At 42.0% G+C, this 24,568-nt stretch overlaps 1 protein-coding gene across 19 annotated transcripts in view; it reads right to left on the reverse strand.

Annotated features, from left to right (window-relative positions):
• TCF7L2 (transcription factor 7 like 2) overlaps window positions 1-23,826 on the reverse strand; it is a 262,031-nt gene extending 238,205 nt beyond the window's left edge. For all 19 annotated transcript variants that reach the window (XM_066622309.1, XM_066622306.1, XM_066622322.1 and 16 more), the window contains exons 1-3: window positions 22,993-23,826; window positions 22,566-22,632; window positions 22,242-22,366 (exon numbers count right to left, since the gene is read on the reverse strand). In XM_066622309.1, the coding sequence (XP_066478406.1) occupies window positions 22,242-22,366; window positions 22,566-22,632; window positions 22,993-23,181 (381 nt within the window). In that variant the 5' untranslated portion in view covers window positions 23,182-23,826. The remainder of the gene's footprint in view (window positions 1-22,241; window positions 22,367-22,565; window positions 22,633-22,992) is intronic.
• Window positions 23,827-24,568: the final 742 nt, after the last annotated feature.

Genomic DNA, 24,568 nt, shown 5'->3' on the forward strand with positions numbered 1-24,568 from the left:
CAGAAGTAAGTCCCATTACAGTCAATGGGGCTTACTCCCAGGAAAGCGTGGATAGGACTGGGCTGTGTGTTAGCAAACTTATATCTGGGATTTTGATTATGAAGAATACCTATTTGACAATACATAATTCCACAAAGATAGACCTAGCAGTGACAGAGAAAGCCCTGGACAGCTATCAAGAAACTGAAACCTTTCCATGGTATACAACTATAACCCTCAGATAATTCAAGACATTTGATCATACATGGCATCTCTCTTATTGTATGAAAGGCTACTTTCTGCAAAAGAGTAGCCAAGATACACATAAATTACCTTTCAGAAATGAGCTACAAACTATGACTACACAGATGCTAATTCTCCAGTTGCTTAACTGGAAACATACTCATATATTTATTTATTTTATTCTTTTCTATCCTGCTTATCTATTTTAAGCGCAAATTCAAGAAGGCTAACAAATAAAACCAATTTGAAACCATTACCAAAGCAAAAATTAAACAAACTGAATCCAGAAAAATCAAGCCACAGGAAACCGCCAGAGATTTTCAAAGCCCAACAGAAAGCAAAGCAGCCATTAAAAATATGTACTGTACATTATGTAAACAAAGAACATATATGCCTAGTTAACAACATGCAAAAGTGACCCTATGTTTTTAGTTGGCTGGTCACCCAAGCCAGGTTAAAATATAACTTTTTACAACTAGGAATATTCACATTAGTCATACAAGTACAGGAAGCAGAGGAAAAATGACAACAGTGTATTAAACACCTGTGGTATGCTTTGTATCTTAGTTTCTAAAATTTGGGAAAGGGATTAGGGGTCCAGAAACTCACTCGCCATGGTGAGCAACCCTTTCGCTTTCAGTGAGCAGGAAGAGCCCCAACTCTCTTTCATAGTATAGAGCTGGAGAAGGGATCACTCCCACCATTGCACTGTGCATCCAATGTGCTTTAAGCACCTCTGAAATACAGTATCATGTCCACTGCCCTCCTCCAAACTTTGGAGAACAGCTGGACTCCACCATGTTCACCATGTTGCACTGAGCTCCCAAGGCACTTGGGGCACTTTCAATAGCACATTAGGGCATAGATGAGGATCAGACCTCCTCATAAACTTGGACCTATGGATCATTCCTGACCTAGAAGTGCAATCTGGAGGCACTCAAAGATCTTCAGTGTCATGCCAGAGATAAGATTTCATCCCTTGCCCATTAAAAGAGGGACAAGGATCTTCTGATCACAAATCTGGACTTGACTACCAAGACAAGCAAAAATGTGTGGATCAAGCAGTAAGACCATTTTTTTTTCTCCAGTCAGAATTACAAAAGGTTATTTGAAGGATGCATTGCAGTTTGATTTAACTGAAGTGCAAATAGTGTAATTAAGAATGTAAAAGCCCAATGGCTCAAACTAATTCAACTGCAGAAAGTCACCTTATCCTGAAAAAGAGCATCAGTCCCATCTAGCTCAATATTGTCTACACAGCAAGACAATGGCTGCCCAGAATATCACCTAGAGCTCTTCCCCAGCCATAACTGGAGATGGTAGGAACTGAACATGGAACCTTTTACATGCAAACCAACCATGTAATCTACCACTAAGCTACAGCCTCCTCCCCAGTGATCTACACACAACCACTACAAAGACATCTCTGTAAGAGATTCCTTATTCAAAACAGCATTCTTTTAAGCCCTTTAAGGATCCACTGCATACAGGCGCTGTACTCACAGTATACCAAATCACACCAAAATTGTTTTTAACCACAAAACTAAGAGCCACCACTGAATGCAAAATCATGTGCAAAGCATAGAAGATCTGAAACAAGCAACATGTAGATCTTAAACAATTCCAGATTTTTTTCTTTTAAATAGTATCCTCAAGCAGATTCAAGACTTTTACCATGATATATCAATCTCAGTATGATCACAGAATCACATGGTATCATCAAGATTACCTCAAACTTTTTCTCACCTTCAGCTGCACACTCTTATACAAAAAAATGATGGACAAACATCTGTGGGAATTAAGGGCCCAATCCTATCCAATTTTCCAGTGCTGGTACAGCTGTATCAATGGGGCATGCACTGCATCCTGTGGTGGGGAGACAGTCACAGACACCTCCTCAAGGTATGGGAACATTTGTTGCCTTACCTCAAGGCTGCACTGCGACTGCACTGGTACTGGAAAGTTGGGTAGGATTGGGCCCTTAATCTCTTCTGCAGGATTAAATATTTTACTTGTGTGGATTAAATATCCCCACCCACACATTGCAACAGAATTGCAAAAAGTAATTCACACAGGTTGAACGTTTTAACATATCACTTGCAAATAATAACTGGAAGGTTAGGACACTGACTTGAACAGTCATTTTAGAAAACAATCCTGATAATGCTGGATTGACGGTATATTTTGGAACCATAAGTCTGTTGATCCTATGAAAATTTGCCAAAGGCAGTTTTACAATAAAATGGCTCAAATGTTAGAGGTAGTTTATCTTTTGCCTGGATATGTGGTTCTCAATCTCTGGAATCAACAGTAACACATGAAGGATCCCCACTATGCAATTTACAGCAGTCTAAATTACAGAGTTCCATTATGCCACTTACAAGCATCAACTGGTTTATTTGACATGAATTTTCACAGGAAACAGCCTACTGAATACAACAGAAGATTAGCCACCAAAGTTTCAGTGTTCAGACCACAGAATATCATCTAGGGACACCACATTTGCAGGAGACGGAATAGGCTTCTTCAGAGCTCTCAACACCTTTTGCTCTCACAGAGTAATTACTAGACTGAAATTGAGTTGTATTGACTGTATAGGGCGTGTTTTGCAAATTTATCTCCAACTTAATTAACATAATGACAGATTTGTTTTGCCTTATCAGGGTTTTTTGTTTTTGTTTTTTTGTTATTTCTTGCTCCTGCAGGAGTTATATCTTTCAAATCATCCACCTAATCTTATTATGAGACAGGCCTACATTTGCCTCAGAATCCTCTCAGGTTTCAATTCATGTACTTAAGCAGCAGTGCTGAGGAAAGAATTAAAAAAACACACACGAACAAATACAGTATTTATCTAAAAAAAAATTAGCTACAAATTTTTAAAGCCCAGCAGCTTATTATTACAAGTAGCCCCTGAATCTTGTTATAAGTTATTTCACACACACCTCTGCTTGAAGGTGTGTCTGAGCACTGGAATGCAATAACCGCATATGATTCATGAAGCCAAGTCTACCAGCTCTTACTTATTGGAAAAAATCCTTCTAACGACCAACAGGATTACTCACAAGAGATGTGCAAGATTAACAAAAGAAGTCCCTTATCTCTGATCCCTGAAAGCCTTTTCACAATGCAAGTAGCTAGAACAGTTCCCTAACAAGTTTCTGAACTCTCTCCAACCATAGAGAAAGTTACCAGCAGAAAAACTGGTTTGCAAAGTCAGCGATTTGAAAACAGGCACATACAGCAGAAATGACCCACTCTGGGATCCCTCTCATAAGAGATTTTTTGTCAGGGAAAAGAGAAAGGGAAACTGAGAATATCCCATGAGGTACATAAGAAAGGTCTATGTCAGGGGTGTCCAAACTTTTTGGCAGGAGGGCCACATCATCTCTCTGTCACTGTGTCGGGGGCCAAGAAAAAAAAAGAATTAATTTACATTTCAAATTTGAATAAGTTTACATAAATGAATATATTAGAGATGGAACTTATTTGAATGAATGATGGTCTTGCAATAGTTCTATAAAAGGCTTTCAACAAAGCAAGGTCAACCTTTCCTTTGCCGCTGCTGCTGCATCACACATGTGAAACAGCAAGCAGTGGAGGGAGCCCTTGTCTCTCAGGTGAGAGGCTGAACAGGCTGAGAGCAGTTGTGTCAGGCCAGCACGGGTTCCAGCAAGTCTCTGGAGGGCCAGAGGCTCACTGGAGACTTGGGGCTCCCTGAGGGCCAAATTGGGAGTCCTCAAGGGACACAAGTGGCCCCAAGGCCAGGGTTTGGGCACCCCTGGTCTATGTTGATAGAGCTTCCTCTTTACCATTAGTGGGTTAAGTCCTGTTCAGTTCAAGACACAGTTGCCCCGTTTGGATAACACATTCAAGCTGTGAGGCCAACAACACAATTAGGAGCAGTGTCATGTATGTTCAGCTTCCCTTCCCAGCATGACATTTCTATCTCCTAATCCCATCAGGGGTTCATCCCATCTATATACAATCTAAATACAATCTCACATACAATCTAAATACTATCTTAATTTAGATTGTGTGAGAAGGTTCAGTTTGTATAAGTCACTCCATCCTCACAATCAGGGTGATGGGATTTTGTGGGGCGGGGGAGTAAATGTGATGGCATGGCAGTTGCCAACAAAGGCACTTGTGTGCCAGTTATTTATCCCTTCATGTACTTCTTCAACAATACTGTCCCAAATGAAGCCATAAGAATAGCACTGCTAAAGCAGAGGAAAGGTCCAGCCTTCTATTTTTCACAATGGCCAAACAGATGTCTGGAAAGCCATTAAGCAGGACACAAAGGCCACAGCACACTCCCCCAATGCTGTAGCTCCCAACCAGCTGAATTCAGAGGTATGATACCTCTAAACCTGGTCGTAACATATAGCCTTCATCGCTTATAGCCACTTGTCCTCTATGAAATGTCCTCCAACACAAAATTTGTCCTAAAGACATCAAAGTTATTGATTCATCACCATATTCCTTGCTGGCTTTCTCCTGCCTGTCTTGAATCTTCTTCCAGTAGGTTCCAGCATTATGGAGGGTGGAAAACTTCCCTCAACATACTCTCCACTATGCATTTTATAAAGCATCATTCCCTTTTCTGCTCTTAGTTCCCGGTGGGAGTGGGTATATATATAGGCAACCTTCAGTATCGAAAGACTATGGTATCGCGCTCTGAAAGGTGGTTCTGGCAAAGCGTCTAGTGTGGCTGAAAAGGCCAATTCGGGAGTGACAATCCCTTCCACACCAGGAGCAAGTGCAGTCTGTCCCTGGTCTGTCTCCCTGGCTATGGGCCTTCCTTCTTTGCCTCTTTGCCTCAGACTGTTGGCCAAGTGTCTCTTCAAACTGGGAAAGGCCATGCTGCACAGCCTGCCTCCAAGCGGGCCGCTCAGAGGCCAGGGTTTCCCACTTGTTGAGGTCCATTCCTAAGGCCTTCAGATCCCTCTTGCAGATGTCCTTGTATCGCAGCTGTGGTCTACCTGTAGGGCGCTTTCCTTGCACGAGTTCTCCATAGAGGAGATCCTTTGGGATCCGGCCATCATCCATTCTCATGACATGACCGAGCCAACGCAGGCGTCTCTGTTTCAGCAGTGCATACATGCTAGGGATTCCAGCATTCCACATTCCACATGTTTTGTACACAGAGAAAAATCCTATACTTTCACATAAAGGTAGTGCAGTATTGGCAGTTTTGTTGCCTAAGTAATACTGTATACTGTCCTGAAAGTTCCTAGGGCAGTTCTGGAAGTTTTAATCATTTAATTTACAAATTTACCTGATCCCACATAGTCTTCAAATATGTAGAAACCACTATCTTGTGTTTGAGTATCCCCACTTTGTTTCCACAGTGGTAGACACTTAATCACTAGTGTTTACGATGAGTACACAGGATGATAGGAGATGCAGAAGAATGTGGCGATGGTGATTAGATAGATGTTATAGCCTGGGCACCAGAAATAAATGTAATAGGTGGTAGGTCTGAAATCTTCCCTCATTTATGTTTGCATATTCAAATAATCACATGCAGTTGCTCCTCGGTTGATGTGAGGGTTATGTTCCAGAGTTGGCATGTAAAGCTAAAATTGCATACACTCAAAATTGTCTTGAAAATTCCTTAAATCATTTCTGCTCAATGTTGCATATATGCAACAGGGATCAAACCTGTGGGCTAGGCAGAAATGGGTTATTAAAAATACATACTGCCTCTTTAAAAATTATAAGAGACAAGCAGGAACTGAAACCAATAGAGGGTACAGCAGCTTCATTCGCAGATCTCAAGCTCACTCTCAGGCATGTATTTAGTAAGTGGAATGCAGTCGGAATTGACTGCACTGTTCAAACCACTCTTTTTGGTTTGCTGACCACGTTAAGTTGAATTCACACAAGTGAACTGGGCCTAAAATGCGGAGCAATTATATTTGTCACCAAAAATGTATGCTCCAACAGCACTATGTTTTGCTTTTTATTTTCCTTGAAAACAACCCAAACCAAGAACACTCATCCAACTGCTTTTCCACCTTCCATGTTTTGTTCATTTACAAATTCATCTTCATTAATATTGGAGTCCATTTTGACACAAACATTGTAAATGGCAGAACCCCAAATTAATAATAGGCAAGGAAAGTATGTTTGCAAGGAGGCAAGGAAGACTAACACTTCTGTACTCAGATGTAATAAGCATCGCCCTCCCCACCACCTCGACATTGCCCCATGCCTTTACTGCCTATAAGTCAAGCAGAAATTAAACAGGGAAAACTTTTCCCATTTTACTTATAAAAATATGGATATGTTCTCCTCCACAAAGAGGATTCAAGGTGTTACAAGGTGGCTCACAGAAAGTCAAACTCCAGAAGACAATGCTACAAAAATTTAAATGCTATGGGGCAAACTTCATACACAGAGTTTTTAGTTGTTACTGAACTGATCAATGCACAAAAACCTTTTAGAAAAAGATCAGAATTCCACATAAAAACAATTACAAATAAATTTCTTTTCCCACAGGAACATGTCTCATTTGATGCATTTCAGCCTCAATACAACTTAAACCTTAGCACTTGTATAGTGCTTTCTTTTAGGCAGAGCACTCCACATGTACTATCTTACTGTAAAGTAAGTATTATTATCTCATATAGAAGGAGCTGAGACTGAAAAAGAATGACTAGTCTTAGAGAGTTTGTGGCAGAGATGAGATTTGAACCCGGGAACCCCAATTTGCCACTTTGTGTGTTACAGCAGGCCCCAAGATATGATTACTCTGAAATAAAGCTCCACTGTGCTCAGTGAGACTTATTCTCGGAGAAGTGACTACACTGAATTCCAGCGTACATGTTCCTGGGAGTTAGTCCCATTTAACACAGTGGGCCTTACTTCTAAAGAAATACGCAGAGGGTTGAGCTGCCCATTTTGTGCATAACAAGCCTTTGGGCAACAAAGTAGTAAAACCTAAGTCGATCCCCAAAACCATTAACTCATAAGGAAAAAAAATTCTGCCTTTGCTCTTCTACCAAGTTCACAAGATCATAAGCACATTAGTTAACCAAGAAACAACTAAGTACCATCAAAACTCATTCAAAGAGTATTAGGTGTTCAGATGCCCTAAATTCCATTAATCTACACCACATGAGACAACACCAAAATTGAGGGAAGAAGTGCCAAACAGCTAGACTTGTCACTGGGGTGGGGGCATTCAACTCTAGATTCATACAAAATGTTAATGATCAATAAGTAGCTCAAAACTTGCTTTCCCTCTTTCACCCCTCCCCCCTTTACTTCTACATACCACAGAAACAGTTGATCAGGAGTGACTCACAAAGGGGATGGGGGGAGTGGAGATGAGATGAATTTGGACCTTTTGTCTCCTCTCCTTTATAAAAGCTTCCACTGTTTGTGGAGATTGCTCTAATTACTGTGACAATTCTGCACCCTGTTCAAACAACTTGTGTGTTCTGGACAGGTTTCTCTGCAAGTTTGGAATTCTTGGCCTGAGAACCACGCTTGGCAAAAAGAGGTTTCCTTTTGGAGCACAGAATGCTACATTAGCAAGTTGTCCCTCTTATGAGCTGGCTTTATTCTTCCCTTTTCTAAGTGGCTGATATAGTATTTAATGAAAACTTGCCTAGGCTCTTGTTTCCACAAACTCCATAGAGTCCCCAGTCAATTGAAACACACAGAAACCAGAATCACAGATTGTCCGTTCACAGTGAATAACACCAACGACCAACAATACCTAGTAACATTATAAACATCATATAGACGCAGCCAGGCAGTAATGCTATGAACATATTACTTGAAAGATGAATGTGTACACTCCCTCTCTTTTTGAGTACTCACAAATTGCAAAAATATTTTAAACAGCTCAAATTTGTCAACAGGAAACTTTAAAGATTTGAGTAAAACTGAATTGAAATGCAAAAGTATATTACAGTGCCTGGCTAGTCTCCTAGAATTTGCAGTCCACAGATCCAGTGGCTTTATTCAAAGTCTTGTTGCCTTCTCCAGTCACTTCTGCCTGACAGTTTCCACCATCAACTGTTAATGGTCAACAACTCTGATCACATTTGCCCCATTCTCCCAATAACCTAGCTCGCCACATACTTTAGAGTTCTTTGTTCATACTTTCATGCAGCTAAATGTTTTTGGAAGAGAAGTGGCAGACTATCAGCCCAATCCTATGCATGTCTACTCAGAAGTAAGTCCCATTAGAGTCAGAGGAGCTTACTCCCAGGAAAAGGTGAATAGGACTGGGCACTACATCTATTACAAATGTATCCACTCCTTCTCATCTGCCTTATAGCTGGTCAAAGTACACAACAGTACTATAGTACCATGATTCACATCAATTCTTGGAATTCTCAGTATCTTTTTTCATATTTGATTTCCTCCTAAGGCCTGCCACAGCCCCCCACCCCCATCCCATTCACACTCTCTTCTCAGGTCTTTGCCTTCTATTTCAATGCCAAAATTGAAACCATCCAATCTCATCTCTCTGCCACTCCTATCTTCTGTCTCTCCCTTTTCCTTCACCAACCTTTCCCTCATTTTTCCCCATCTCACTTGAATTGACAACCATATTTGCCCTCACCAAATCTCTTCACATCTCCTAGATTTCATTCCCTCCCAAATCCCCTGTCATGAGTCAATCTCTCCATCAAGCTGCCCCCCTCTACTGTTTCATTCCCTACCACATTAAACATGCCACTGCCTCCACCATTCTGAAGAACCTTCCTCCCTCTCCAGTTACTGCCTGGGCTTCTTTCTAGCCTTTGCGTACAAACTCTGGGATCATGTAACATAGTCCTGCTGCTTTGATTTCTTTCCTACAGTCCTGCTCCTGATGTCCTCTAATCTGGTTTCTGCCCCCTGCACTCCATTGAAACTGCTCTCATAAAAATCACCAATTTTCTTCGTACTGCCAAATCTAAAAGTCTCTCAACTATTCTCATCCTTCTTGGCCTCTTTGCTGCATCTGAGACCATTGATCACTGATTCTTCCTTGTCTCTCTTTATGCTTTAGGAACTTGCAATTCCACCTATATGATTATACTTCCACGTTTTCCACGGGAGCAAACTCTTCTTTTGCTTTCCCTCTCTCTACCGGAACCCTCAGGGATCTGTTCTTGGCTCTCTGTTATTCTCTGTCTGCATGCTGTCCCTGGGTGACCTCATCAAACCGTTACATGATTTTCAGTACCATCTGTATGTTGATGACACCCAGCTCTGCCTCTGTACTCAAGAACTCTTCCCTTCTATCCAATCCCACAACTGTCAGACATTTCTGCTTGACTACTTATCACAAACTCAATATGTCCAAGACAGATGATCTCACCTTTCTCTCCTCAAATCCTCCTCTCTTTGTACCCTTTTCTTCTCCATATCACCTCCATGCTGTTAAGCAAACTTGTAGTATTGGCTTTACCTTTGCCTCTTTTCTTTCTTTTAGGCCCAATATCCAATCTGTCATCAAATCCCTCCATGTTGCAAAATTACACTGATCCCTTTTTCTGTCAGCAAATTCACAACGTGGTCATCTCTTGCCTCAACTACTTCAACATCCGCTTCTCTAGTCATCCACTGATATGGATCAATCCCTTCAACTCAATCCGGAATGCTGCCATAATAATCAATTACCTTTTTCATCACATTATGCACCACCTTAAATTTTTCACAGGCTTCCTACCTGCTTCCGGATCCAGCATAACCTTACTTTCGAAGCTCTCCATGGCCTTGTTCCTTCTTACCTCTCACATCATGCTACATTATGAAGGTCAGAAGCTCATGACCCTCTGTCCCCTGGCTCCCCCACCCTCAGCTGCCCAAAAGTCTTCTGCTTCTTCAAACAATTCTGCCACTTCCCTTTAGCAGCCACTTATGTTTAGAACTCCCTTAATTACTTGAGGGATGTCATCTCTCTTGCTTCCTTCAAATCCCTCCTCAGAATTCACTTTTTCAATCATGCCTTTGGCACAATCTCCCGTAAGTCCAGGGGTCAGCAACCTTCTGCATAGGGGCCAGACATCAGGTTCACCAATAGTAACACGTGCATTTATACACATGCATGATCCTCCCAATTCAGCCATAGTACTAAGGAAAAAGAGAGGGGCATGGCGTAGAGATAGGCATGCCCAGACAAAGGATGACATTTAAAGGAAGTGTCTGCCCTTGGTCCGGTTACACTGTAAGCCTTAAAGAGAGAGAGACTCAGGGTCTATCCAATTTTCCAGTACCTCTGCACCGGTGCAGATAGTGAGGAGGTGCAAACAAAACATCTCAGTGGGATAGGTGTTTTTTCTTTACCAAGTAGTTCTCTAGCTACTGAAGAGGGAAAAAGTTATGTTCTTGAGGAGTTTTTCTCAGATACAATTCATCCAATATCCCCTTAGCACAAATGCATATTTTAAATGATGCTTTCTTTCACCCCCCATTCTGCATCTTTCAAGGTGAACAGGACAGACAAAAGGGCTGAGTAGTAATTAAAAGAAAACATGTTACATTTGTATGTGGAACAATAAACCACACCTTTTAAGAAAGGATACCAAGAAAAAATTCTACTTTTCAGAGAAAAAATACATTACAAAAAAACACTTTAAAAAAAAAACTAGCCAGCAGGCTGTCACCATGTTCTTTTGATATTTCATTCAAGGTCAATCTTCTCATGAGATTGTATATATTTTAATATTCATTGGTACAAACATTCAGCAGCAGTTTGTCAAGTCTAATGCAACCATCGCTGAATGTACATAGCCTTGCTCTCTATGATAAAAGAGGCATTTTTTTAATTCAGTCAATTAAAATTGCTTTAGTTGCAACCTTCTAATGCAGGGGTGTCCAAAGTTTTTGGCAGGAGGGCCACATCATCTCTCTGACACCTTGTGGGGGGCCGAATTAATTTACATTTCAGATTTGAATAAATTTACATAAATGAATATATTAAAGATGAACTTATATAATGAATGAAGGTCTTGCAGTAGTTCAAGGCCTATAAAAGGCCTTGAACAAAGCAAGGCTGGCCTTTCCTTTGCTGCTCCTACTGCATCACAGACGTGAAACAACAAGCAGTGGAGGGAGCCCTCATCCCACAGCTCACTTGAGAGGCCAAACAGTTGCCCTCACGCTGAGAGCAGTTGCATCGGGCCAGTGTGGGCTCCAACAAATCTCCAGGAGGGCCAGAGGATCATTGGAGGCTAGGGGCTCCCTGCGGGCCACATAGAGAGGCCTTGAGGGCCGCAAGTGGCCCCCGGGCCGGGGTTTGGGCACCCCTGTTCTAATGTAAGAACTTGAATGAAATCTTACTCACAAGTAGAGCAACACCAGCAGAACCTACTAAAAAATCATTTCCATGACCAACCGGACAATGGCCAAACTCGCAGACTACTTACATTAGGTTTAATCCTTTCAATATTGTTAAGATTAACAATTTACTTGAACACTACCACAGACCTGAGATTACACGTGTACCAGCACAATTTCATGTGGGTTTATTTAGAAGTAAATCCCATATGGTTCAATTAAGCTTACTCCCAGATAAGAGGTCATAGGATTAAAGCCTAAGTCAAGGGTGTCTGGACTGAGAGAAATTTTATGTGTGTACAGGTGAATCTAGATCAGTGGTTCCCAAACTAGAGAATCATGACCCACCAGCCAGAGAATCACTTGCCCCTGCCCCTTTAAGAGGCGGGGAGGAGTGAAGGCAGCAACGCCATTCCAAGATTGCCAGGGATGGTTTTTTTAACAACTGCAGCCAGCGCTGCAGTCCTGAGGGGTTCAGGGAGCCCCACGGGGCTCCCCTTGCTTGCAAAACTCTGAAAAAGAAAAGGGGCACTTCCAGTTTTCATGATAAAACAGGAAGTGCCTTTTTTTTTAGACTTTTGCAGGCACAGGAAGCCATGTGGAGAGCTCCCCAGGCCCCCTTGACCACTCAGGACTGTAGCGCTGACTGCATCCCTGGCAACAGCACTATCCTGGGGATCATGCTGCTGCCTTCCCCCTCCCCTGCAACAACTGGCAGTGTTCCCAACTCTTTTGGTTCTCATAACACCGGTTCTACTTGAGGTAGTGTTCGGTTGCACTCGCGGGACCCCCAAATCCCCACCGCCTGGCAGTGAGACCAGCAACACAATGTGACAAGTAGCAATAGGAGGCTTGGCTTGGTAGGCAGAACTCCAGCGTGTATTTTTTGTGCGCTCGAAAAAGCCCTCCTGTCTACCGTTAGCCTCTTACCGGTGTTTGTTGAATTGTGTCTGGCCTCCCAAGAAATAACTGTTGATGACATTGCCAGTTACTTTTGGTGATACTTTGAATAGGTGGACCATGAGAAGTGGTACATTGTGGGACAAATGTTGAAAAACGCTGATCTAGACTATTTCAACCATAGTTGTAGCACTAAGTCAATAGGTTAGTTCACATTTAATACTATACCAAATTATAGTTTAATGCTGTGGGGCAAACCTTGATGCATGCTTTCCTACATGCTTTCACACACTTAATGTTTCATCTTTTGCAGAAACCATTGTTTTTCATTGCACCCAAATCAGCAAACTATGGTTGCAATCCTGGTTAGGGTGGCAAGCCCAAACCATCATTTGCTGGCTCGCATACAGTGGCAAACTATGGCTTGAACTAAAGAAGAAGTAAAATCAGAGTAGGGGAAAAGATGAGAGAGGATGTAGTGTACAAGCCCAGTGACCTAAAATCATTTGTCACCCTGTGACCTAAAATCATTTATATCAGAAATTGAGGCTGCCACGCCAAAGCATCCAAACCAGTTACAAAGTAACTTGGATTAGCATCAATAAATATACTTTGATCAATACAGGGACAAGTTTGGTTTCTATTGTTTTACAATCCAAACATTTATTTAGATCCTTTTTCTCTAACTGCATGGAATAGGATTCTTTACTCAGAGAGCAACATTTTAAGAAGGAGAGAGAGAAAAGAAAAAGGACTAAGCACGGCTACTGTCATCAGCATAAAGAAATTCTTCACCTTTAGCAGCTAACAGCAAAAAAAAAAAACAACTATCAATACATGTTCACCTCTGTCCAGATGTTCTTACTAAGACTTTGTTGCTGCTTGCTTCCACACAAAAATCTGACAGAATGAAAATGGAAAACTATGGACTGAAAACACACACACACACACACACAAGCAGTGGCAGGGCCAGCCTATCAAGGAGGCTGACTGAAGCAGTTGCCTCAGGCAGCAAATGGAGGCAGTGCCCACTTCCATCCACACACTCGACTCCACTGCTCTGGACAGGACTGGACAGGAAAAGGGGGCAGGGGAGGAAGCATCTCTGATGCTATCTAATCCACCATTATCCTGGCAGACCCACCCTTTTTAGCATCAGGACTCACCTTAAAAAGTTTCACTTTATCAGACAATCAAACCTCTGAGGCTGTAATGGTGATTGGGCAGCAGTGCTCCCCCCAAGCAGCAAGTTGTTTACCACTCGATGTACATAGACTAATTTGCCCTGTCTGTTTTGCAAACCACCAAAAATTGGGTTGTGACCCACTGGTGGATCACAGACTCACAGTTCGGGAACTGTTAATGTGTGAGGTACAGGACCTCTGAACATGATTAATGACTGCGAAGACTATATGGCCTCTTCCTTTTAGGTATTTTACATCCAGTCAGACACAGTCATAGAATACCTAATGTCAGAACAAGATACATTCAAGGCAACATCATCTGTTCTTATCAACAATGATAAAACCACCCACCGCTACAGAAATGTAGACCTATACAAACCAACTAATTATACTGAATTTCTATCTTGTACTTCAAACACAAGCTAAAAGGCATTTCAGACTTTTCTGCTCTCCTCTTGTGGTTTGTTATGATCTACTCCTGTGTGATACACAGCACAATCCTATGTATATCTACTCAGAAGTACATCTCATTGTGTTCAATTGGACTTACTCCTAGGAAAGCGTGTATAGGATGGCAGCCACAGTCACTGTAATTTAAATTCAATGACATGACCTAGGCCGCACTGAGGTAATAAACCCGTGCCTGGACCATTCCACTTCAGATTGTAGGTGGAATAGTAACTCCAAAGACTGAATATCTGCCTGTACAAAAAAATTTCCTACCCAAAAACTCACTGTGCTTACAGCTGTTGTAGTCTGTTGTAGAAGCACATTTATAAAGATGCCCAGTACCACTAGGGATAAAGGAAGAGCATCACCCCACGCTTATTTTATACCAGCCTAAATCAGGTTAACAAGTAGCCCTGGATAACTGAGATGCAAACAATGGGGTCATTGAGCATTTCAAACATGCTAAAAATGAACGACATGGTCTTTATGCTTCCCTTATTCAAGCAGGAAGTCTGGGTGAAGTTGATGAGACTTCTGGGTGAGCAAGGAATGCAGAAACAGATCTCTTGAAGAACTTGTAGGAAATTCTGTAAGATACACTCTTAGCCACCTCTCTTGTTAAAGGTTTTCATGAATAAATATTTTGTCTTCTTTTTTAGGAATTTGTTTTTATGCAAGTAATAGTAGTAGTAGTGAATTTATTTCTACCAATCCTATTGTTATATGTTTTCATGTAGAAAAGTCATGGTTTCTGAAGGATTAACACTGCTCATCAAGCTAACAGTGTCCCCGCTCTTGATTTAATTTCTTTAAAGCGTTAACAAATGGCAAAGAACAAAATTGCCGGTATTCTTAGCGCTTCATAATTGATCCAGCAAGTTAAAGGCCAGTTATATTTTCAATAAATATTTATTCTGTCCTCTTTGACATTCATTTCACATTTTACACACACACACACACACACACACACACACACACACACACACACACAGAGAGAGAGAGAGGATTCAAACTGTAGCTCCTACATCTGCAATTCATTGACTTTACAATTTACCACATGTTGAGATGGAGAGGTCTCAGCTCCATTTGAATCATTGCACAAATATGCAAGTGATTTATCGTTTTAAAACCGAAGACTGCAAAAGAACGACTTCACTTTTCCTGCACATTACTTCTCCTGGCAGACCCTGAACAATTACAGTTTGTACTAATTAAGCTCTGTAAAATGTGCTGTACCCTCTTAATGCCAACCAGGCCCCCAAATTTATTTTCGCTCAGCCAAACTTTAGCTAGCACTTAACTCATTCATGGCTGCCTGCTTGGCTATGTAGCAGCCTTCTGAGAAAGAATGGGATCAAGGTTTTGGAGTGCTTAAACAAAAAAGCACACAAAAGAACAGACCCAAGTGCCAAACTGAGAATAAATGGAGAGTTGCAAATGAATTCTCTTGGGAAACAGGCAAACACTACTGTTGATAACCTGCTAAAAGGTCCTACCCAAGCCATCTCTGTAATGTGGTGTTAAGGGATTCAGATTTATCCCTAGAGGCTAATAAGTTACAGAACTCTCCAGGTCAGGAAAATTTATAAAACATTGTCCTACAGACTCCTTGAGCATTTATTAGAGGAAAGGGTTTTATTCCATTTGTGCAAAGAGACTTATCTATTCTAAAGAAAAGACTTCACATTTCAAATAAAAGAGGAAAACATTGAGAGAAAAACAAGAGACTGTCTTTCTCTTTGACCCCTTTGCCCAAATTAGTCTCTGCAAGCAGAATGTGACAATATATTCCCTCTGGGTTGAAGAAAAAATGCTCCTAGCAGTTTGTTTGTGTTTAATCCAGATCTATCATTTAGCCCGTTTTAAACGTTTTCATTTTAAAAAGGGAGAAACAGTAATGGATTGTCAAGAGAGAATTATTTCCTATGAAATAACTTAAACAGTTCACTGGTTTAATCTAGGCAGATCTATGGGGGACACCCCTGGAGGGATGCTTCCCCCCCTCCCGTTGGCCCCTACTTCTGTGACACATGAGCCAAACCATCCCTGGGTGCCCAGCTTCCCCTTCAGCAGCTGATTCCAACAATGTTTTTTCAAGCCTCCAAAATCTCTCCCTACACATTAGCATTCTTCTTTCGACAACCAATTATTCTCTCCTGGCCTCTGGATTTTTCTACATTCTTTCCCAGATTCACTTTCTTCCAACATGCTTTCCCTCCTCAACTTCCCACGCTGCAAACCTCAGATTTTATTCCGCTCTTTTAAAAAAAAAAAAAAGGAGAGAGAGAGAGAGCTGTACATGGTTTAAAGCCAGCTGCTTCTAAACAGAAAATGTTTACCGATCTGATCTAAGGATATTCCTATAAGAATGCAGCCCTTTAAAAAACAAAGGAACTTAAAAAGACAGGCGTCATAAACTTACACTCTAATAATACTCTTTACTTGCGTATTAATCCTGGCAAGTGATTGTTTTTTTTCCTCCCAGCTCAATACATCAAATATATTGAAGGTTATATCAGGTTTCCTGGCAGTATTCTGGGAAATATTTTGCAGGGTTCCTTTCTTGATACCCTATACAAGACGCTGAGCACGTTGTGAAAGAATGCAGGCTGGGCTGAAGCATTCCTTAAGACTCCACATTGCCCCTCAGCAATGCAAGTGTTAATTCTGAATCATATAAATGGCCAGCCCTACACTTAGGAGAGAGTGTGCGATCTCACTCACACACACAGAGCTTTTCATGGGTTTATTTCTCAATTTCCCCCACCTTTCCCATCCCTCATTGCTTATAATTAGTGAAAGAAACCTGACCCACTGCCAGTGTCTGTGGACCTTGGATATTATAAGGCCAGCGTGGCGTCAAATATCTTAACATTCATAAGTGTTATAGGCTGTAAATAAACCCTGTAGATTTATGACCCTTCACTGCCTGCCAGCAAATGACTGTGGCACATTTCTTTCAGCAGACCTGTTGAGGTGCAAGTTTGCCTTTGGTTGTAAAATTAACCATTTCCTTCACAAATGTGCCCAATTATGAGTCAACAGGCAAGGCTCTGCAGCCTACATATTAACAATAGCTCAGTACAAAAGAGACAAAACACATGAACAAAAAAGAAAAAAAGAGGGTTGGAAGGCTACAAGCCTCTCTTACTATGCAAACAATATAGCAGCTGCATCTGAAGCAGTTAAAGTCTGTATCAGAAAGGGACAAGAAGTTCCCACAACAGGTAAGGTGTGGGGAAAAGAACATGCTAATTCCCTTACAGTCCTGAATACAAAAACAGAAGATATACACACACACACATCCATACTTTCACTATCAGCAAGCCCTCTTGTTGTTGGCAACCAATATGTGCTTTGGGCCCAAGAGTGAATATCTACTTTCATTATTCTTATTACTGTGTGTGTTTGAAGAGCAACCATGAGGCATCTCCTTTCTATCCCCCCCCCCCCAACAGTCACCTACTCAGGGAAGGAAAGCATTTGCTAAATCCAGGTTGTCTCATGCTTAACAGCCTATAATCCCACTTCCACATAACTGCCAGACAGCTGGAAATGGGGGGCCTGGCAGTTTTAGTCATGGTGTTGAAAACACACACACACACACATTTCATGCAAAGGAAAGCACACACACACCCAAAACCAAAACGCCACTCCGCAGCTGTTCTTTCTGTATCCTGGTTCAAGGTTTTTTGTTTTTTTAAAACAAAAAAGACACTATGGTTATAAATGCCTGAACCCTGGAACCACTAAACCAAAAGACCAAACCATTTTATGTTTGTTGTAAGTCATTTTACAGCAAAAGGCAATATTTGGGACACTCACAGATAAAGCAGCATGAAACTTTGTTACAGTAACTTCTATGTCCCCTCTCCTTATATCCCCCTCCCCCACCTTTTCCCTTCTGCACCTTCCCAGTGCAAAGCTGGGTGATGAGCCTATCACTGCTGTCATTTTTTTCCCCTTGGAATGAAATCATGTGAGAAAAGTTTAAATGCTTTATTTAGAAGAAGTTAACAAGGCTAACCCGGGTTGCTATTATATCCCTAACAAACCAATTCTATAGCAGAGACAGTGGGCTAACCTTGCTCAGAAGAACTGAGAGGTTTTTCAAATTGTGGTTCATTTGATTGATGTCAGAAGATCATCTGCTGTGAATAGCTTATTTCTACACACTTCAAAAAACACACAAAAAACTTCACCACGATTGTTTTAATGTCATAAAGAATGCACACAGTGGAATTCAGTGAATAGCTTCTCTGCACCGCGAAGCACAAACACACTGACATATGAAAACTGCACATATAATCTGAACATCCACCAACTATTTTCACACTATAACCCTTATTTTAGAAATCAAGGAACCCTTCAACCCTAAAGATTAGCAGTGAATCAAACCCTCATGTTGGAGGCAGAAATCTTAACAATGTCGGGCCATAAATATTTCTGAAGGAGATGAAAAACAAATTAGCATAAATACCAAAGAAGAACAAGAACACCTGTTCTTTTTTTCAGTGGTGATAAGCATTTCATTGTTCTCTATTTAAAATGTAATGACCTGTGTAATTACAGTAATATTACATTGTATTGCAGGGGCTCAGAATGTCACACTTTTGAAAAGTGTTGTCAAAACAATTCAAGGCAGGGGAAAGAAAGGAAGGGGGGTGCACACCATTAACTCTTCACACCCCAGCATCCACATTCTTCTGCAGAAGATTATGTGGTTTGATTCAGGGGATAAGAGAAAAACAATACATTTTTCAAGATATTGTTTTAACATTTTCCATTCTGCATATCGAAAACAGATCACTCACATATTTTTCAACCTTAAGGATTTTCAGTTCTGATAAAAATGCAAGGGGTTTCATATTTAAGAACTCAAACAAATCTTCCCCATAGAAAGCAAACAATTTAGAAAACAGGTACATGCAAAAACCGAATGAAATAATACCAAAAATGCTTTCATAACCAGAATGACATCCCACTACAATGACATTAAACTACTTAATTGTTCTGTAAATTCTGAAATGCAGTTTACTTTATCACCCTACACAAATGTGTTCTCAGATGTATTATTTCACTTCAAATAGAGCTCTCCTTAATGCATATTGGTCCTCTTAAGAGCCAGACACATTACTTTATCAAAGGCAAAATTAACATTATGCAGAAGAATCTTTGTCATTTAAAAATAAATATTATTGCTATCAAGCTTTGTTAAGTCTTCAGCAATTAAAGTATTATTACAGAAGTAATATATTATTCATCATAAACAGATTTAATGATACTTCATAATTCTTTACATTCTTTAAAGTGGAAAATCAAAAATCAGTGTCCCTATGAAGCAGCTTGTGAACATCAAAAAAATCTGAAAGGTATATTTAAGAACAACAAAGGTTCTTCAAAACAAAAAATGAAATCCTAGCCAAATACCCAAAAAGGGAAATAATTGGGCAAAATCACTTTTTAAACCTACAGTGAAAAATGTAGCACATTATTTCCGTGCTGTATAATTCTACTTACACTGAAAAATCTATATGTGGATTGTATAGGAATACCTTTATTTAAAAAAAAAACACCAAATTATTTGGTTCAATGAATAATATATCAGAGAATAAACTCATTGAAATATTAAGTAATTTAGCTTTGTGGCATAAGCAAACAATAGATTTTCTTTAAACCCCATAATTTAACATGCATTCACACATCTGTAGAAGCTAAATAAATCCATAGTAGCTTGAACATAGAAGAAAGAACTGAAATATGCAGAGGTGACCAAAGTGCAAATAATAAAATCACCTAGAAAATATGGAAAATGTATTTTGGATACATGTGACGGCAGAGAACTAAAGTCACCTGCTATGTCAATCATAAAATAACAACTTTTTATATAATGTATTTAATTCAGAGAATTCATTGATTCAAATATGGTTGGGCAGGAAGAAATTTTTCCATTCATTAAGGACTGCTGAGGGCCTGATCCAAAGCCTATTCAAACGTCAATAGACTCCTGTCAGAAAGTGAGGGATCAGATCCAGAAAAGTGCTGGTCATTAAAGATGTAAACAAAATGTAAGAGACAAAACACAACCTAGTGTTTTTAACAGAAAAAGCCTGTCTATTCTCATGTACCAAACTAATTTAAATATCCAAAATTATTTACTGTTTTGAATTTAAAAACAAAACACATAAAGCTGTTCTCTCAAAAGTACATTTCACACAGCCACAGAATAACCACACACTTCACCTACCAACATACAACACAATTCACCTGTCCCACCATTTCTGCAATCAAACCCAGTCACCACTCCTTTCTATTATGCAGAAAAACATTGATCATCAGAATGTCAACCTGGCAATACCATAGGCCCCCCCCAAATAAAGGCAAATTATTATTATGAGGGTTAACCTCATCCTTGGACACGTTTAAAAATATACACATAAACACTACTTTGCCATCCGTTCCCTCTGCAATTTCTAACTTGAAAAAATAAATGGTAAGAAAACAAGCCTTGTGCAATATTAATACTGCAACAATTTTAATCACAAACACTTGTAGATCAACACATGGAAACGATCTCCTAGTATAATACACTACCATGGATTCAGCAGCTACTTAGCAGTTGATATGCTATTGCAAATTTCTGTCTTGTATCACCATTGTAAAGAAAACAGGGAACCAGGCAAATGGTTGCTTGGGAGAAGAAGGGGATAGATTGGAGAAGAATTCCTTCAATTTAAAGATTAAAATTAAAAAAAATAATAATTCTATCAATAGACTGAGTGTAAGAAAATTCTGTATCCCATTGGGGCATTTTGTGCATGACAGTTAAAAACTCATGCTTTTTGTTGCTTTTTTTTAAAAAACAAGGTTAATGAACAAATATATTGGCTAGGTGGGAGGAGTGGAGTTGGCATAAATCCAAGTCAGTGCAGGAATGACAGCCAAATCTTTACAACATCTCAAAAGTTTAATAAACCACAATCTGAGGGCGACAGCCACTTATTCCCTCCATTCATCCACCACGCCTTCTGACCTTTCTGCCACACCCATAAAAGGAGAAGTGTGAGAGAGCTTTATGTAGGATATGTGGATGTATATGCCTCAGTAACAGAATCTTTTCAAAAAACCGATTAGTTTAAGTGTAGACTAGTTTTTATGTTGAGTTTTTCTAATTTTTTTTATTTTTAAAGTGTAATTTCAGTCTTCATGAATCCATCTGCCTATTTTTATTGGGGTCTTGGTCCTTTTGGAGAACTCAGTTCAGCTCCCCATCACTAAAGAATAAACTCCTTTCAAATCAGTCCTTGCTAACAAAATAAAAGCAGGCTGCCAAGGAAGAACTTTCTCCAGTGGGCATTTACAGTGGACTGGGGGTGGGGAAGAGAGAGAGAGAGAGAGAGAGAGAGAGAGAGAGAGAGAGAGAGAGAGAGATGACAGCCATGATTTTTTCCCCCCATGTAATTCATATCCATGATCTTTAAGTATATATGTAATTTTTGGGAAAAAAAATCCTTTTATTTAAAAAAGTTGCCTTGCAAAGAAATGCAAATACATTCCCCCTCCCTAGGATGTCATGAAGTTCTCAAAGATGTCCTACAAACATGAATTGGCAGAATAATAATAATTTTTTAAGGAAAAAAAAAAGGATTAGATGCTTGGAGTTAACCTGCAACTCATCACAGATTTTTCAAACAGGAACTCCTTTCTAAGGAAAGATAAAATCAACTGATCATCATCACCCCTGGACAACTCTTCCAGTGAATGAGTAACTTAGGGCGGCCAGGAAAGGGTTAAGGGGGAGGAAAAAGGAAAGGGGGAGGAGAGAGCGAGCAAGCAACCAAGTCGCCACTCCAGAGAGCAGAGGAAAACAGAGCGCTATAGAAATGGCATAGTTGGGTGGGAATCAGATGGGGGGGGAGGCCGAAAGTGTGCTGGAGTCCTGCCTGAACCACAGAGGCGCTTCTAGGGACCCCCCACCACAAACCGAAAGTGACCAGAGACACAGACAAGACGGAGTGTCAACAAACCCCCTCCTGCCAGCCTTGGGCGGAAGGCACCAAAGTTTGGGAAAGTTTTCTGGCAGTGCCCTGGGGGTGGGGGCAGGAGGGATGGGCCACGCAGGAGCCTCCAGGGGCAGGCAGAGCGGAGGAAGGCACCAGGGCAGAGCAAAGCCCGGAGAAAAAGGGCACTTACCGTTCTTGCCGTGGGCGAGAGGGATCCATTGGGGAGGTAGGGGCCGGTCAGGTCGGGGATCATGATGAAGGGATACCCAGGGTACGGTGGGCCCTTGAACAACCCTCCATCTTGCCTTTTCGCAGCTAACATGGCGCGGGAACGAGGAGCGGGGGGGAGAGAAGAAGGGGGCAGGAGAAACAAAATCACAGTCAGGAAAGGGTTCCTGCCAAGCCCAGCGCCCCATCCAGAGCCTGGCCTCCCCATCTTGGCGGGGAGGGCTCCAGATCTGCACCCCCCAAAGGAGGAGGGTGGCTGGAGAGGGGCGAGAAGCCCCACACTTACCTTCCTCTAAACTTTCCCGGGATTTGTCTCGGAAACTTTCGGATCTCGGCGGAGGCCGCCTCTCCGCCTGCAAGAGCGCACAACCAGACCCGGGAGAGGGAGGGTGGCGGGCAGACAGACACACACAGCAGATACAAAAAGAAACAAAGTTAGAAGTTGGTGGGAAGCTCCAGGCGGAGGAACCCACCGGCTCCCCAGAGCGCAGGTAGGGAGCCCAGGCTGTGCTTGGGTTGCCCCCATCCAAGAGCGCAAGCCCATGCTTGTCTACTCAGAAGCAAGCCCCACTGCATTCAACAGGCTTACTCCCAGGAAAGTGTGGCTAGGATGGAGCTCCAAGGCATCCCCTGTCTTCCCCCCACCCCAGTTTCTTCTCCCCCCAGGTGGAGTAAAAGCAGGTGTGTGTGGGGGGGGTCGAGATTCTCCTTACCTCTGAGTCTGAGGAGCTGTTTTGATTCGTTTCGGATTCATTGACCAGGGACGACTTGACGTCGGCTAAATCCCTCTCGGCCGAAGAGTTGTCCGAGATCTTTTCCTCTTGCTCGCCCTCGTCTTTGAAGGAGATCAGCTCGTCGTTGGCCCCCAAATCGTCCCCTCCACCGCCATTGAGTTGCGGCATTTTCCTCCTGGCTGGACCCCACCAGCAATTTTGCAAGAAGAAAGAGGGGAGGGGAAGGGAGGAAAAAAAAAAGGAAAGAAAGAAAGAAAAAGGTGGATTAAAAAAAAAAAGGACAGAAAAGGGGGAAGTTTGCGATTTTTTTTTTAAAGTCCAAGTTTAAAGTTGTTTTTCCTTTTCCTTTCCTCCTGGGGAGGGGAAGGAGGGAGGAGGAGGAGGGGAGGGCAGTGTCCCTGCTCCTTTCCTTTTGCACCAGTGACTTTGGGCTTCTTCTTTTTCCTTCTTCTGGATCTCTCTCTCTTTTCTTCCGAAGATCAGATCAGCGTGTAAAGCGCACACACAGAGAGAGAGAGAGAGAGAGACACGCGGGCAGGCACCCAAAAAATTAATAATAAAAAAAAATTATATAAGGAGGGAGGGAGAGAAAAGGGGGAGGGGGGACTACAAAAAAAATTGCAGCAAACAACAAGTCAGCTGTAAAAAAAAAAAAAGAGGGGGGGTTGGAAGCCGCAGATCTAGGGAGCCTGTGCCGCTCGGATTGGAGTGAGTTGAAGTTAGACGGAGAGCTTTTCAGTTCAAAGGCGGCGCTGATTGACAGCTCGAAAAAGGGGGATCGAAATCCGGAGGCACGAAGAAGTCTGGGATCCAGGATTATTGACAGGGAAAAAGAAACACACCAGGGCACTTAATGAGATGCAGGAGGGGGCGGGGCTGCCCCGTGACGTGTGCATAAGTAAGCAGGAGGAGGGAGGAAGTGGAGAAACTAACAATGATCCTTTTTGGAGAGGAGAAGGGGTGGGGTGGGGGTGAAGGAGGGAGGAATGGGCTGGGGGAGAGACAATGCTAAAGGGGGAGGAGGAGAGGGGAGCTTAGCAGTTGCAGAGAGCAAGCCAGCCAAGCGCAAGCAAGCCAAGCCAACTCTTCTCCCCCCCCCCCCAAAAAAAATTGGCACTGAGTTGCTGCTGGAGCACATTTGCACCAAGATCAGGTCAGGCGTGGAAAGGACGGCCGGCCGCGCTGCTGCCTCTCTGCGTGTGCTGGGCAGTGCGCGCGCGCGGGCGGGGGCGCGCACGCGCTCAGTTGTTGGAGCACTCAACTTTCCGAGGCAGGCGTGCGGCGGGGCGAGGGTCGCGGAGGGAGGAAGGCTTTTCTGCCAAGGAGGCGCTGAAAGGCGTGTCTGAGCCCACGGGAGGGTCCGTGCTGGGTTTTTTTCCTTGCAACAGACGGAATGGATTTCTCGCCCCCCCCCTCCAGGGGAGCACAAAAGTATAATTCATCCATAAGGGTCATTTTTACCCACCCCCCCCGTGAGTACTTGGTGTTGAACCTGGAGCCTGCTGGGAGGAGCACGCGGGCAGCCCGATCCTTTTACTCAGAAGTAACTCCCACT

This window comes from Tiliqua scincoides, chromosome 3 (genome assembly GCF_035046505.1).
Source record: "Tiliqua scincoides isolate rTilSci1 chromosome 3, rTilSci1.hap2, whole genome shotgun sequence".
NCBI lineage: Eukaryota > Metazoa > Chordata > Lepidosauria > Squamata > Scincidae > Tiliqua > Tiliqua scincoides.